This window comes from Panthera pardus, unplaced genomic scaffold (genome assembly GCF_024362965.1).
Source record: "Panthera pardus isolate Hobbes unplaced genomic scaffold, ASM2436296v1 HiC_scaffold_7, whole genome shotgun sequence".
NCBI lineage: Eukaryota > Metazoa > Chordata > Mammalia > Carnivora > Felidae > Panthera > Panthera pardus.
This window is the reverse complement of record NW_026527002.1, coordinates 71222230-71236625: the sequence shown is the minus strand read 5'-3', so window position 1 is coordinate 71236625 and position 14396 is coordinate 71222230. Positions and strand designations below refer to the sequence as shown.

The 14396-nt window shown below is 38.4% G+C and overlaps 1 protein-coding gene across 8 annotated transcripts in view; it reads left to right on the top strand.

Annotated features, from left to right (window-relative positions):
- The window catches only part of CYRIB (CYFIP related Rac1 interactor B), a 104420-nt gene that overhangs the window by 78435 nt on the left and 11589 nt on the right, over nucleotides 1–14396 (top strand). For all 8 annotated transcript variants that reach the window (XM_019459842.2, XM_019459847.2, XM_019459845.2 and 5 more), the window contains 4 exons: nucleotides 1855–1976; nucleotides 6613–6718; nucleotides 12362–12498; nucleotides 13557–13634. In XM_019459842.2, the coding sequence (XP_019315387.1) occupies nucleotides 1855–1976; nucleotides 6613–6718; nucleotides 12362–12498; nucleotides 13557–13634 (443 nt within the window). The remainder of the gene's footprint in view (nucleotides 1–1854; nucleotides 1977–6612; nucleotides 6719–12361; nucleotides 12499–13556; nucleotides 13635–14396) is intronic.

The following is a 14396-nucleotide window of genomic DNA, read 5'->3' as shown; positions in this document are numbered from 1 at the left end:
ACTGCTGTTTTGCATGTAAGAAAAGTATTTTTCCCTATTGCATCTGGTGTAAGTATAAAAGTTGTGAGGTGTGCTTTTTTTTTTTTTTTTTTAGTGTGTGTCTGTTACTTTGGAGATTATGGTCTGGCTAAATGTGAAAATTACTTCAGCTAAATGACAAACCCTGATTTTTAAAAAAACCATTTAGCTGCAATATCAGTATTTGCTCCTAGTAATCCCTCTATGACTTTGTACACAGAGTATTTTTAATTTGGCTCCTCTTGTGTAACTATTTTGTCACAGTATTTTTATTAAAAAAGTAGATGATTTTTTAGAGGAGATTTGGAAAATAAGGCAAGATATGAGAACACAAATTCTTAAGTTAGCTTTGCACGTGAATGATACTCTATTATTGTTGCTGTACTTTTTGAGTATGTTGAAGTTAAAATTTGATACTCTGTTGATTTAAAAAAAAAAAAACTGGTGTATTTTGACTAGTTGGCAGGTTTTAAGAGGTGGAATTGAATTCTGACTTGCCCATGTGCAAAATAAATACGTTACAGTTATTGGGCATGTGGACTCCCTAGTTTTAAGTGTGAACTAAGTTTCTTTAACTTTTCTAAGGAAAGAAAGAAAGACATTGTATATTTGTGGGGAGGTGAAGTGGGTGCAGAGAAGTCTAAGTAGTAGTTTCACAAGTGGTAGACAAAAGGGAGTTCTCAGAAATGCTCTCCATTCATACTATCGATTTGGTCTGCCTCCCCTTTCCCCGGAAGAAAAATGTTTGTGTGGAGGAATTCAGCCAGCACAGTGCCTCTCTAAAACATGTTAATCACGGTGTTTATCATTTTCAGTGCTTCATGCCTTAACTGTAGCATTGAACATGGTCTAATTGGAATGATTTATGAGAAACTCAGTTCACAGATTGCCCATTTTTCTCCAAGCAAAAAAAACCAAAAACAAACAAAAAAAAAACCACACCAAGTATTAAATAAAAAAGATTTATTCCTCCTTAGAGAAACAAATGACCAAGTTATTAAAAACAGGATTTCTGTTACCTCGAGTTTAGCAGAGAGAAATCCAGATTTAGTCATCTATTAGCATATGTTCTGTGGCTGACACCACAGGTGGTGGAAATGCCCATATGTTTGTGTTCCTGATTATGCTTTTTATGACTGTAATTCTCCCTTCATTTTTCTCTCACTCAGCCCCAAGAATGGGGGGAGTTAGCTTTTGATTTCGTATTTCAAAATTTCAATAACAGCTTTGCAGCTGAAAGTGTCTGGTTTTCAGCAGCCTACTCGTTCTGGAGCAATGTCATAAGTTGAACTCCTCTGCACAGGACTCTTGACCTTGTGCTCATCAGCACAGAAGTTCATTGGCACAGAATTTAAAGTGGTCCGTAGAAAAGGAGAGCATCTAACTACTATTCTTTTAAAATAGTTTTTAATTTTTCATATCAAAACTTAGTCATTAAAATGAACTTTGTAGGAAAATAGCTGGGAGTCTTAAGCTGGAGATGAACAAGATATATTAGTAGACCTTGCATTTCTGTTGGAGTAAAGTCAATCATTATTCATGCATTCACAGTCATCGGTAATGATTACGATATATACCAAGCCATGATTTGTAACTTTAAATAATAATGTTTGATGTTTCCTTGCTCCTTTGTGATATTTACAAACTTGAGGCTAATTATTCAAATGTAGAAGTATGAAAAAATTACCAGTTTTTTCTAAGAAGTGTGAAGTTAACATTGAATAAAATGTTAGGCATCTTTAGAAATTGAGATTCTTCATTGTTTAGAGTTATACATGTACTTAAAAAAAAAAAATCATGTGACTGTAAATTTTTTTGTGCTTTCCTGCTATTTAGATGCCCAGCCTACAGAGTCTGAGAAGGAAATTTATAATCAGGTGAATGTAGTATTAAAAGATGCAGAAGGTATCTTGGAAGATCTGCAGTCATACAGAGGAGCTGGCCATGAAATACGAGAGGTAAAGCATGTTGAGACATTTTCCGATAAACTAAAATTCACTACGTCCCTCTTCTTAATCTCTGTTGTTTTGTATATACTTTCAAATTCTCTATTGCATATTAAGTGTTACATTTAAAGGAAGATCACTTGCATTATTTCAAAAGTGGTTGTATTGATACAAGGGTAAAAAGGAAAACAATGTTGTATAAATACATAATTTCTGTATATTAAAATTTTGTTTATTTTTTGGTTGCTCTTCCACCTGAAATTTACAGTATCCAATGGGGACTATTTATACTTTTCTTTTTGAGAAGAGGAGAGAATGTAGCTTTCTGTGGCCTTTTGTCCTGCCGGTCTGTTTTTTTCCTTCCTCCCATGCTTCTTAGGAGAAAGCTGCTATCATCCTTGTGGTCTGGACTCCCCCAGCTCTGTCTGATGACTTCACACCATGAAGCAAATATTTGGTGTGGTCTCAGCTTGCTTCTCGTGAGCCTCTGAACTTATCTAGGTGTCTATCCATCTATCTCTTACTCCACTTCTTCTGTTTCTCTGAAGAAGCTGTGTCTCTACTTGTTACCAAGATTTATTTCTCTGCCTTTGTTCTGCGTCCTCCTCTTGGAACTTTATTAATTATTCCTTCTCTTAATTAGATCTTTTGTGTTTCTGGTTTCTGCTTGACTTCTTCCCATCAGAGTATACACAAAATCAGGTGCCCTGTACCACCCAAAGAAACTCCCTGGCCTCTGGGCCCTTATCTGTATTTCTTGAAGACATAGCTCTGTTTCTTCATTTTTTCCCACCCTTCTGCTTCTGTTATTCTTGGGTATAACCAACAGTGCACAGAGGTTGTCAAGGAGCAGTCTGACGCTGGGTTGACGGTCCACATCCAACTCCATTCGTCTAATGATACTTGGAGTATTAGTGAAGGCAGAATTAAATGCAGGCACCAGGAAACAATTCAAGAAATGTTTCGGGCTAAGGGGCCACAGGTTTTTGGCTTTTGGATGGTTAATATGAGGGAGAAAGGGGGGGTTACAAATGATTCCAGGGTTTCTGGTTTAGATTAGCTGTTGGTAATATCATTAGCTGAGGGAAATTACAGATTAACGTGAATTCTGTTTTTTACCTCTCATGCACTGGACTGTTTGTTGCCTGAATGTCTTGCACATGTACACTTTCCTTCCTTCACATCCCAGCAGTTACTTCCCCCTTACTCTGTTGCCCTAGTGCTGTGCACACGTTTCTTTCATGGTAATCATTTCTTTTTGAAAAGACCATTGAAACGTAAAGTTTATGACTCCACTACCACCTCCAGCTTGAGGAGGATAAACCTGGTTTATTACTAATTTTTGTGTCATCAGCACCTAACACAGTGCTTAGTAAGCAGTTAGTAACTGTTGAAGAAAGAAATACAAAAGCTTAGACTAATCTCGCCAATATCATTAGCTTAAGTGAAACCTTAAGATTTCAATAAGTGAAGGCATGTAACCATTTCTGTGAAATTCAAGTTCTAAACATTTGAACATATTTTGAAAAATCAAACATTTATGAAATGTTCAAATGATTAAACACGATCTTAAATTAACTAATGAGAAATTAATTTCTTCCCTATAGGTCACAACAGTTCACAAGTTGCTCTAAAAATGTTTCTCCTTGTTGATTATTAGTGCTACAGATTATTTTTAATTGTTCAGTATTATATCATTAGATTTCTTAAAAGTTTGTTTTATGATTGAATTCTGATCAGCTGGTTATAGTTGTCACCTATGAACAATAAAGAAAAAACATCTCATTTGCTATAGAGATACAGACCATTACCTATTTAATATAGACCATTACCTGTTTTTAAGGTTAAAACCCTTAGGATTTTTTTTTTTTTTTTTTAAACTTGCCAAGTGAAGGGTTACTCTGCTTCTGTGTGGAAAGGCTCACTACAATGAAAGTTTTTTTTCCCCCAGAGTCTTTATATTGACTTATTGTAATGTATATGTCAACTTAACTGAATGCAGTTGTAATTTTTTGGAAGAGGGTAAAATGATAGAAAAGCTTCTATATAAGCCATTTCAAAGAGAACTTGTGGGGATGTGAAACCAGGAGCCCTAAATGCTGTGACCAAAGGTTGGGGTTCTCCATAAGACATTATAGTCACTCAGTTCAGTGCCGAAGCCACGTTCAGTGCACTTGTGGCATCCCATGATTGGTCAGGTGGGAAAGTAGATAAATGTTGCAAAGTTAAAAAAAAAAAAAAAGAAAAAAGTTTATATAGAAAAATAACACTTGAAGAATAGTAAAAGAAAAGGGGAGAATAACCAGTAATGGTAAGAAATTCACCTGACCAGGCCTTTTGACTTAGTACAAAGGTACCTTCATTTCATTCCTTGGTAAAGGAAGTAAGGACAGAGAAATAAGTAAATAGATATAAAATATGTAAGCTAGAAAACTCTTAAAAACAGCATTTAAATCTGTAGATTTAGGCTAAGTGTTTAACCATTCAGGCATTTGAAGAAATTTTCACTGAGGAATGCATATTGATGTTTGGGTTTAAGTCTATAAGCAGAATGTATTTCGGAATAATAGAAAAACAATTTAAGAAAGGAAGGTACAAATAAAAGCTGATTGTACCAATATACAAATATACAAAGAACAGATGTAACTAGGTAACTGTCAATATGAAGACTTAAATAAACAACTATTCTACCTATAAAAGAGCACAGTCTATAGAAAAATGTTCACATTTACTGATAATGCATACTGCTCTCAAGCAGTTTTATTGTATATGATGCTAAGTTGTTAAAAGCTCAGTACTGGTTGGTTTACGAAGGAACAGGAGTCTTAATGCAAGTGCTATTATAAAATGCCTTTTTGGAGGTCAGTTTGGCAGTGGGTAAAAATAAGATCTATCAAAATTATTTGTACTCTTGCACCAGATAACTTAGTCTTTCAGATAATATTTTCTGCAACGTGAGTATCTGGTGCAGGAGTATTAAAGTGGAAGGTGAAATGTAAAAACCTATACTGAGGATGTGGAGTTAGATATATCTTTGCTTAAATAGTATTTTATTAAACATGACTGAAACAGAATAAAATTTGATTTAATGTAGACTCTGTTAAATACACAAAGCTCATTCTCCAGGGTAAACCACTATTAGAGAGGGAAATAAGAGCTCTCCGCTAATGTTTTGATATATCTATGCCAGTTTTAACAATTCTGAAAATGAGAGTTATAATATCCGCTACATGACAGTCTCACCATTGCCATTGACAAAGTGTCCTTCTCTGTGTTGGGCCGTACTGGGTGCTGTACCAAAAATGTTGCCTAACAGCAGTGAAACCATGTGAAAGGAGAAGGAATCAGAATTACGAGAACCATAACATGTTGTCCTAAAAGAGCAGCCAGTGTCCACTTCTAAATCCAGGCAGGACAGGGTCAGGGGAAGTCTTTAATTTAACTCCCTCAGTTGTGAAAGTGGGTGACGTTTGCCTGTGTGTTTTGATATTATGAGAATGAGTTTAATATTTTGAAAATAATTTTTAGATCCTTGCAAGAAAAGTTAGATAGGCTTCTCAACAGAAGAAAAACAACTTTTAATTTTTATCTGTTTGCTTATTTCTTGAACAATAAAGTTCTACCACTTGATACAAAACACTGCTAAGATGGGGCTCGAGGCTTATAGAACTTCCTCATATATGTGAGACTAGTATCACAGTCCTTTTGGAATATTCCTATTAACGTGAAATCAGTATTGTTAACGTGTAATGTCAGATTTCCTTCAAATATTTCTAGGTAGTCACATAAATAGGATTCACTTCAGAATCCTGTCGTGTTTGAATATCATTTAAAAACATTTTGTATTTAAAAAATCAAGGGACGCCTGGGTCGCTCAGTCGGTTGAGCATCCGACTTTGGCTCAGGTCATGGTCTTACCGTTTGTGGGTTCAAGCCCAGCATTGGGCTCTGTGCTGACAGCTTAGAGCCTGGAGTCGGCTTCGGATTCTGTGTCTCCTTCTCTCTCTGTCCCTCCCCTGCTCATGCTCTGTCTTTCAAAAATAAATGTTAAAAAAAATTTTTTTTTTTTAAATCAAGAAAATTTGAATATAGTGGCAAGCAGATAAAGTACACTGTGTAAATAATACATGGCCTGTTTATTTAGTTTGTAGCTTATTCAGAGCATTCCGTAAATCTCTCTGGTTTCCATTTTATTTTGCTTTCTTGTTTTTCAGTTTAGTGTGGATGGAGTCAGAGTACTCGTGCCTTGGGGAAATCTAAACATGTCAGTACCTCCTGATAGTGTTTATAAGAAGGGCCTCCCCGCCATACCCGCCATCTTGATTATGAGTTTCAACTTTCAGATAGTGTGTTTAGCTTGTTTGAAGACGTTGGAGAGAGCAAGCCAGATTGTTGAAAAAAGCATTAAGTTCCATAGAGGATTAAGAAAAGCACCTGTAAGCAAAAGAAAGATGAAAGCAAGAAAATACATTTCTTTGAGAGTAACCCTCTGTATTCAAGAAAGATTGCCTAATGGTTTGAAAGACTGGTCCTATTTTATCGCGTGTACCAGGGCTTCCTCTGTTTCCTGAAACCTGTATTTTCATTTGAAAATAAGATCGTTGTGATTTTTAAAGATCTAACTATTTTTATTCTTTGGATTTTGAAGGCGATCCAGCATCCAGCAGATGAGAAGTTGCAGGAGAAGGCTTGGGGCGCAGTTGTTCCACTAGTAGGCAAATTAAAGAAATTTTATGAATTTTCTCAGAGGTTAGGTAAGTTGAAAGTTTTGTAATTATGACTTCCCTAGTGAAAAAGACGTTTATTAATAAGGAATTATGTAGTATTTTATGTTCACGTCACTGAATTTGTTTGCTACGTAGGTACAGCACTCTTGTTAGACTGTAAGATTACAGCATGATCTCATCCCTGTCAACTCAGCTCTTTAATTTATGTAGGCCATTTCCCTCCACAAATTATAACTTCCACAAGGAAAATGTCTGAATTTTGTGTAGCCTAAAGCATCCTAGTATGAGAAACCACTTGGTAGAATTTCTCCCTACAGCAAATCCTTTCCCATAAGTGGGAACTAATCCTCAGGCCCTTTGGGTTATTTAGGTTTTTGTGTTCTTAAAATCATTGCTGCTTATGATCAGTTCATGTTTCTAAAAGTGTACAACATAAGAAATAGGAAGCTGATGAGATGCCCAAAGTTACCTAGGGGAAAGCATTGGAAATCATTCGCTTTCTCCCTTGCTTGGGAAAAATTATTCAGAGGTCAGAATTGTGCCTTCCATTCAGTAAGTAAGCAAAATTGGAGTCCCGGTTTCTTGGAGAAAGAGGAGGCAGAGCAGGGAAGATTTAGTTAGCTGTTGGAATGATTTGAAAGACATAAGTTGCCAGGAGCAAAAATGGTAATTATTTGGGTTCTGTGTTTTGTTGTTGTTTTTAAATCTCCAGTTGCCTCAGGAAAAACCAGTAGCTGAGGCAAGAATCGGTCAGTCTGCATCTCAGTCAGCTGGAGCGATCTCTGTGTTCGCTAGTTTAGGGCTGTGCTTTCCAGCTTGCAGTAGGTCCCTAGCACTTCCTGGTAATTTATATCTTGCTCTCTGTACCTTCGTGTTAGCTACTCGGCCACTGTGTCCGCCAACTGCTTGAAAGTTGAAGCTCAATTTTTTAAAAAATGGCTAAGTGTTTTAAAAAGTAAGAGAATTGCTGTTTTTCCTTAGATGAAGTACAGACTGTTTAACGTACACAGAAATAATAATTGAGATAGAAGTGTTGGTATAAATTTTCTTTCTTATTGGAAAGAAGAATGTAACTTATTTTCTCAAGCGTGACCAATAGTTCTTTCATGCTGCCTGACCTTTTGTCCAAACACCAAACAGTCCGTAGTTTTGTAACCCCAGAGAACCTAAATCTTTGATTTGTTTTTATTTTTTGAGAACTTGTCTTTTTAATCGGGATTATCTTGACTCCTTCATATTTAGAGTTTTTCTTGGGCTGGTAGTTCGTCCCTGCCTTTGTAGTTTCACTGCTGTAGATGGTGCTCAGGCCTACTCAGGCTCATCTTGGTCTCAGCATTTGCCACTAAAAAAAGAATAATTGTAAAAGAGGCCAAACCAGTGAGGCTTACGTGTTCTCTTATGTTTTAACTGTTGGAATTAAATCAGGCTAGTAGTGTGTGTTCCATTTCGGTAGAGGGATGTTGCAACATACGTAGTAGTAAGAGGCTGTCATTTTTTGTACTGTCGTGTGGGAGCCTGGAGCTTTTATTGCTCTAGCAGCTTCTGTGAAGTTATGAGCGAAGTACACATTTAATAGGGGATGGTTTACTCCTCATCTCTTGGCCAGTAACCTGGTTGGTAATGTTTCCAGTTTCCTTGCTGACCGAAGCATATCCTTATTTACGTATGATAGGAACTCTGTGTTTGTTGAGTGAGTGAACGATTAATTAATGAATAGACACATCTGATATATCAAGTATGTGTTGAGTATTTAGGGGAAGCAATAATAATGGATTTTAGGCTTTGGAGGCATAGCTTCCTGTTTGAAATCTGATGTTTGCCACATATCAGTTGTGTGGTCTTGACCACATGACTTAAGTTCTCTGGGCTTCAGGATCCTGGCTGGACCTCGAGTCTGGTGAGCCCTCTGGTTTATATTCACTAAACCTTTTGTCTCTTCTCTTCCTACTTGAGCCACAGCTGAGGATAAATGTTACAGATAGCCCACAAAGCAGCACATAACTGTCATGATACACATGATCCTTCAGAATCTTGCAGTCCCAAGGAGAAGGTTGCTTGGCCTGAGCACCACAGATACACTGTGGTGTGTACTCCAGAAGAGGGACCCTGATCCCTTGCCAGCTGGCATGTTTGTAGGGAGACAGGGAAGCGATCACTTGCCTGATTTGGAAGATAACTGACTTTTGTTGACAAGGCTAACCTTCTGGCCTGGGAAATGCCTGGACTTGCTTGTTTCAGTCTAAGGCCTTCCCAGTTGAGGCAGCCACCTCAGGGAAGGTTGTATGATGATCAGACAGTGAACAGACTGCTTTGTCTTTCTTTCGTCTTCCTCCTGTTCCAAGGGCTTGTTATGGGGACCATCTCCTGGGGTCATAATGAGTAGCTCTTTCCAATATGTTGCTCGTTTTCACTGGGCTGGATTGCCCGCCGTGAGTGTGGCCATGTTTCTTGGCTATGTTAAATCACCCACAGTCCACATCTTTGGTGTTCTCTTCTGAGAATTTTAAGTTCTCAGACAAATCTTTGTTAGAGGTGTGGATGGCAGCAGTGGGAATAAATGCTTGTTTCTAAAGGGGAACTTTCCACAGAGGCCTCCCGCTCCAAGGCATCCAGTTATTTCCCCTTACTGTTCTACCTTGTGGACTACTCTGTCTTTATCATTTCTCCCAGTTGATCTCTTGCTTGCAGCCTTCTTATATAGCTTGGACTTGTGCACTGATCTACCAGTTAATTTCTTCCAGAATTTAGGGCTTAGTAGTCTATTAACTTCATCTTGTCACCTACCTTTTCTGAGGATCATAATCACGTGGTTTTGTTTTAGGAGCTGCACCAGGGAGACTGATCCCTACATCCTTTCTTCCTTGACCTCCCTTTCTTTACAACTCAGCCAGAAACCTGAACCACCTTTTGGGATCTTCTGTCTCTGATTCCTCTATTGACACACAGCAGTGTGGGCTAGCACGACTCTTTTGTGTCCACAGAGGCCCTCCAAGATGAGAGGCTGGTCTAGGTGCCTCAGAGGCAGATAAGCAGTGCCATCATCTTGAGATGACTTTTTGTTTCATAGATTTGCCATTGAGGACTCCAGCCATTTAAGGACAGAAGTCCTCCGGCATGGTTCCTGGCCATCCCAACCCAGCCAAGTGACTGGACTCCACTCCTTGGGGGAAAGGTCTGCCATCCCCCATAGTGTAGAGCACTTTGAATGCTAAATTAACCCTGAGACTTGATAAAATCTAGGAAATGCAATTTAACAGCCTATAACAGTATTGGTGTTTGTGTGGTTTTTTTTTTAAGTTTTTACTGTTCTCATATCTTTCAAACCTTGCTTTCCACTTAACTTACATTAATACTGACAGATGGAATGAATTCTGGGAGATGAGTAACCCATTTTTCAAAATGGCTAAACTATGTTTTCCTTAATTGACCTTCACACGCACTCATGCACTTCTGTAAGCCAGCCATACTCCTCCAGTTCAGTTCTGCACACAGCCCAGATGAAGTGGCGTTTTTATGAATGTCAATCTGATGATGTCACTGCTCTGCTTAAGTAGTCTCTCCAGGACATTAGGGTGACAAGACCGGAATGCCTGATCTGGCACACAGATCATATGCATCTTACTTTGGTCCGGGGTTACTCTCCTCCCGGTGCTCTTTTCTACCTGTACTGGTCCTCTTGTACTTCTTCTACTATGTCTTGCTCTTCTCAGCCTAGCATCTGGCTCACTGCCCTATTAGCAAACTCTCATTCATCCTTGGTGCACACCTAAGTCTCAGCCCAAATGTCACTTACTCAGAGAGGTCTTTTCCTGAACCTTCAACTAGGTGAGGTCCCGTTTCTATATTTTTCTTTTGTATCATGTGCTTGATAACACACGTCACAACCGTAATAATGTGTCTTCTCTGTATAGTCACGCTCCATGTGGGCGTAGGGAACACGTCTGCCTTCATCTCTGTATCCTCAGGGCTTGACACACAGTAGACAGTCCATACGTTTTCTGACCTGCTATAAAAAAAGGATAAGAGCTGTCATTTGGAGTTACTGTGTAGATGACAGATAATGTCTGTGTAATGGCTAGCTCAGTACCAGCACATAATACATAAGAAGTATCTCCTGTGTCGTAATCCATAGATTCATATTTTATAAGGTTACAGAGGATAGATACAATGTTGCTTCATTTGAGAGACCGTTTATTATGTATTATGCTGAAAAGAATAGGGCTGTAGAGTCCAAAACATCTGGCATTAACTATCCGAACTCTTGGGGGTCTAACTGCTTTGAAACTGAGTGTACCCATCTGTGATGCTCATGTCCTAGTTGATGGTGACAGGTCAGTGAGAGACTGGGTCACGTGCACAGTGTGGATGTTCGTTCCTAGTAGGGTCTTCATACGTAGTACAGCTGGTATATTTTTAAGTTAAGGGTTAATGATCTGATGTACATTTATTATTATTGATAAATATTTGCTTATTAATCTGATATTTATTTGTTCATGTCAGATCACCATCTACTAGTATAAGTTCCTGTGTTTTTAGAATAGAATCTGGCATTGTTTTCTTTGAAAAGAATTGTTTTTACTGTTCTTTTAATTTATTTTTGAGAGAGAGAGAGAGAGAGAGAGAGAGAGAGAATGAGTGGGGGGAGGGGAGAAGGAGACACAGAATCCGAAGCAGGCTCCAGTCTCTGAGCCGTCAGCACAGAGCCCGACGCGGGCTCAAACTCACGGACTGTGAGATCGTGACCTGAGCCGAAGTTGGATGCTTAACCCACTGAGCCATTCACATGCCCCTGGAATCTGGCTTTGTTTTCTGATTCTGAAATCTTTAAATGAATTGCTTGATTTCTTTGCCTTTTTTTTTTTTTTTTAAGTTTATTTATTTATTTTGAGAGAGAGAATGAGAATGAGAATCTCAAGCCGGTTCCACAGTGTCAGCACGGAACCCACTGTGGGACTCAAACCCACAAACTGTGAAATCACGACCTGAGACGAAAGCAAGAGTCAGATGCTCAACTGACTGAGCCACCCAGACACTCCAGTATTACCATTTTTAAACACAACATTTATTAGTCTGGCATTCCAAAAGGAGCACTTACTTTGAAGGGACCGTTTTACTTATGGGATGAATTTAGAATATTTTCATTGTGTTCCTAAGTTGCCTAACTCTTAAGACACTGAGACCTAACTATTAAACCAAATACTTTATGTCCTTCAGTATCCGACAGAAAGCAGTCTGTGTTTATAAATAAGGAGCATATTCAAAGTATGAGAAGTTGCTCATTCATTCACAGCCATGTAGAGATTTGACTGTGTGGACACTATGCCACTGAAGGAGTTACTCAGAACCGTTACCAGTTCATACAAATCAACACTGTATAGAATGGTGAAGATAGTTCAGAATTTGCTGTTCGATCCTGATGTTTAATTGAGATTCACATTCTGCATTATTTTGCATTTGGGTTTACAGAATTCTAAAACTGAATTGGTCCCTTTAAGGGACCAATTTGTTCTACTGAACACTCTTCAGTTTGAGTGATTATGCTTAGATAATACGACTTTTGAAGAGACCTTATTTTTTGGGGAATTAAAGCCATAACATTTATAAGTTGCTTTTTAATAAATAAAAATCAGAGATACGAACAGCTTAACGTTTTAATCTTTCTTTCTTTAGAAGCAGCACTAAGAGGCCTTCTGGGAGCCTTGACCAGTACCCCGTACTCTCCCACGCAGCATCTAGAGCGAGAGCAGGCTCTTGCCAAACAGTTTGCGGAGATTCTTCACTTCACGCTCCGGTTTGATGAACTCAAGGTAGGACTCCATGCTGGCCTTGCCAGCATGGAAATCGTGGGCGTAGGAGGAGACTCCTGGGGACCTAGTTTGAGTGTTTACGTGATGTCCTTTGGCCCCTGGAAAAACCTGGAGAACTGGATTTAAAAGTTGTAGCAGATCTTTGATACATTGTATGCATAGCAAATAGCAAATTATCCAATACTCAGTCTTCATTTAGTTTCATTTTTAAAAATATCTCTGAAGCATATACTGTTGACCTTTCCTAATACTCTTTTTTTCTTTTCTGTTCATTCCCGGTTTATCTTCAACATCCTTTTACATAAAAATGTTAAGATCCTTTCTTCCTACCTTCCTACCTTCCTTCATTTCTCTTCCTCATCTGTCTGTCTGTCTATCTTTCTGTTTCCCTGTGCACCCGACCTCCACGTTGTTGGAGGGAGGGAGTGTGGAGAAACAAGAACTAGCTTTTGTCTCAGGAGACCCGAGTTCCACTGTGGGCTCTGTTACAGTGACCACATGTGAGACAGGCCCTTTGACTTTCCAGGACCTCAGGGACCTCGTCTGATAAATAGAGCAGGTGGATTCCGAACTACAGTCTTTAATGATTGCATAATAGGAAACGATTTTGTTTTATTAATACTTTGAGCACAAAGGATTTATATATATGATTTTAGTCTGAGGATTGCCCTGTTGACCATATATTCATACTTTCATTGTAATAATTCAAAACAAGTACCTAAGTATTTCTTCTTATTTTTGTTTATTTGGTAATACTGGTTTTTGGGAAACAACCTTTTAGTGTATTACCTGAAATTATTGAAAAGAAGGGAAGTATTCAGATCACAACTGTAAAACCATCTACAGGGTTTATATGTTCTGTAAGGACTTAAGTACAGTGTTACATAATTTAAGTGCAAAAAGCTATCGTGGATGATACCAGTTCTAGTTCTTAAATTGTTTACAAATTAGGGAATGTTACTTAACTAGTTAAGGCTGTATTTAGTAGATTTTTTCACTTATTTTTTACACTATCATTTAGCGTACATAATACATTTTTCTTTCATAAATGTCTCTAGATGACAAATCCCGCCATACAGAATGATTTCAGCTATTACAGAAGAACATTGAGTCGTATGAGGATTAATAACGTTCCAGTAAGTCAATGCTTTGAATCAGGGGGGTGGTAATGGGAGCCGTTAATTTATTTGTTCAGTGCATTCGCTTATTTGCTTGTTCATTTGCTCATTCACTCAGATCAAGTTAAAGCTAATGACATAGTCAATAACCAGCTATGGGTGACTGTAGGTATGAGAGGAAAGTGCAAGATGTAGCAGCCCATGCGTGGTGCTTCCCTGCTCTTCACCTAGCGCCTCAGATCCCTATGCCTACTTAATAGAACTGCTCCTTGTCCATATAGTAATACTTACAAAATTTCTCTGTGTATTCTCATGTTACTTATTTATTTACTCGTTCATTTAAAGATTTTATTCTTCAGTAATCTCTGCACCCAATGTGGGGCTTGAACTCAACCCCTAGATCAAGAGTCGTATGCTCCACCGACCCGGCCAGCCAGGCCCCCATGTGTATTTTCATTTTAAATGCACAAAAACTTTGTGGATTAGCGGTTGTGAGACCCCATGGTCTTAGCATGGAAGAATCCAGGAGAGAAGGTGGCCTGGAATGGGAGGGGTACTGTTGTCAGCAGAGTTGTGGGCCATGAGCGCTTCTGTGCCTGGTCCTGGGCTAGTATAACATCTCTTCTGGTTTATTAAGGCTTGATTTCCCTTGATTTCTCCTTGTCTTTACCCTTTTCTACCTCCAGGGAGTCAACTACCAGAAGTAAAACCTTAAATAGAAAGAAAATATCTTTTTCTTTAGGTATTTTGGGGACCTACATTGTGCTAATTGGTGTGAAA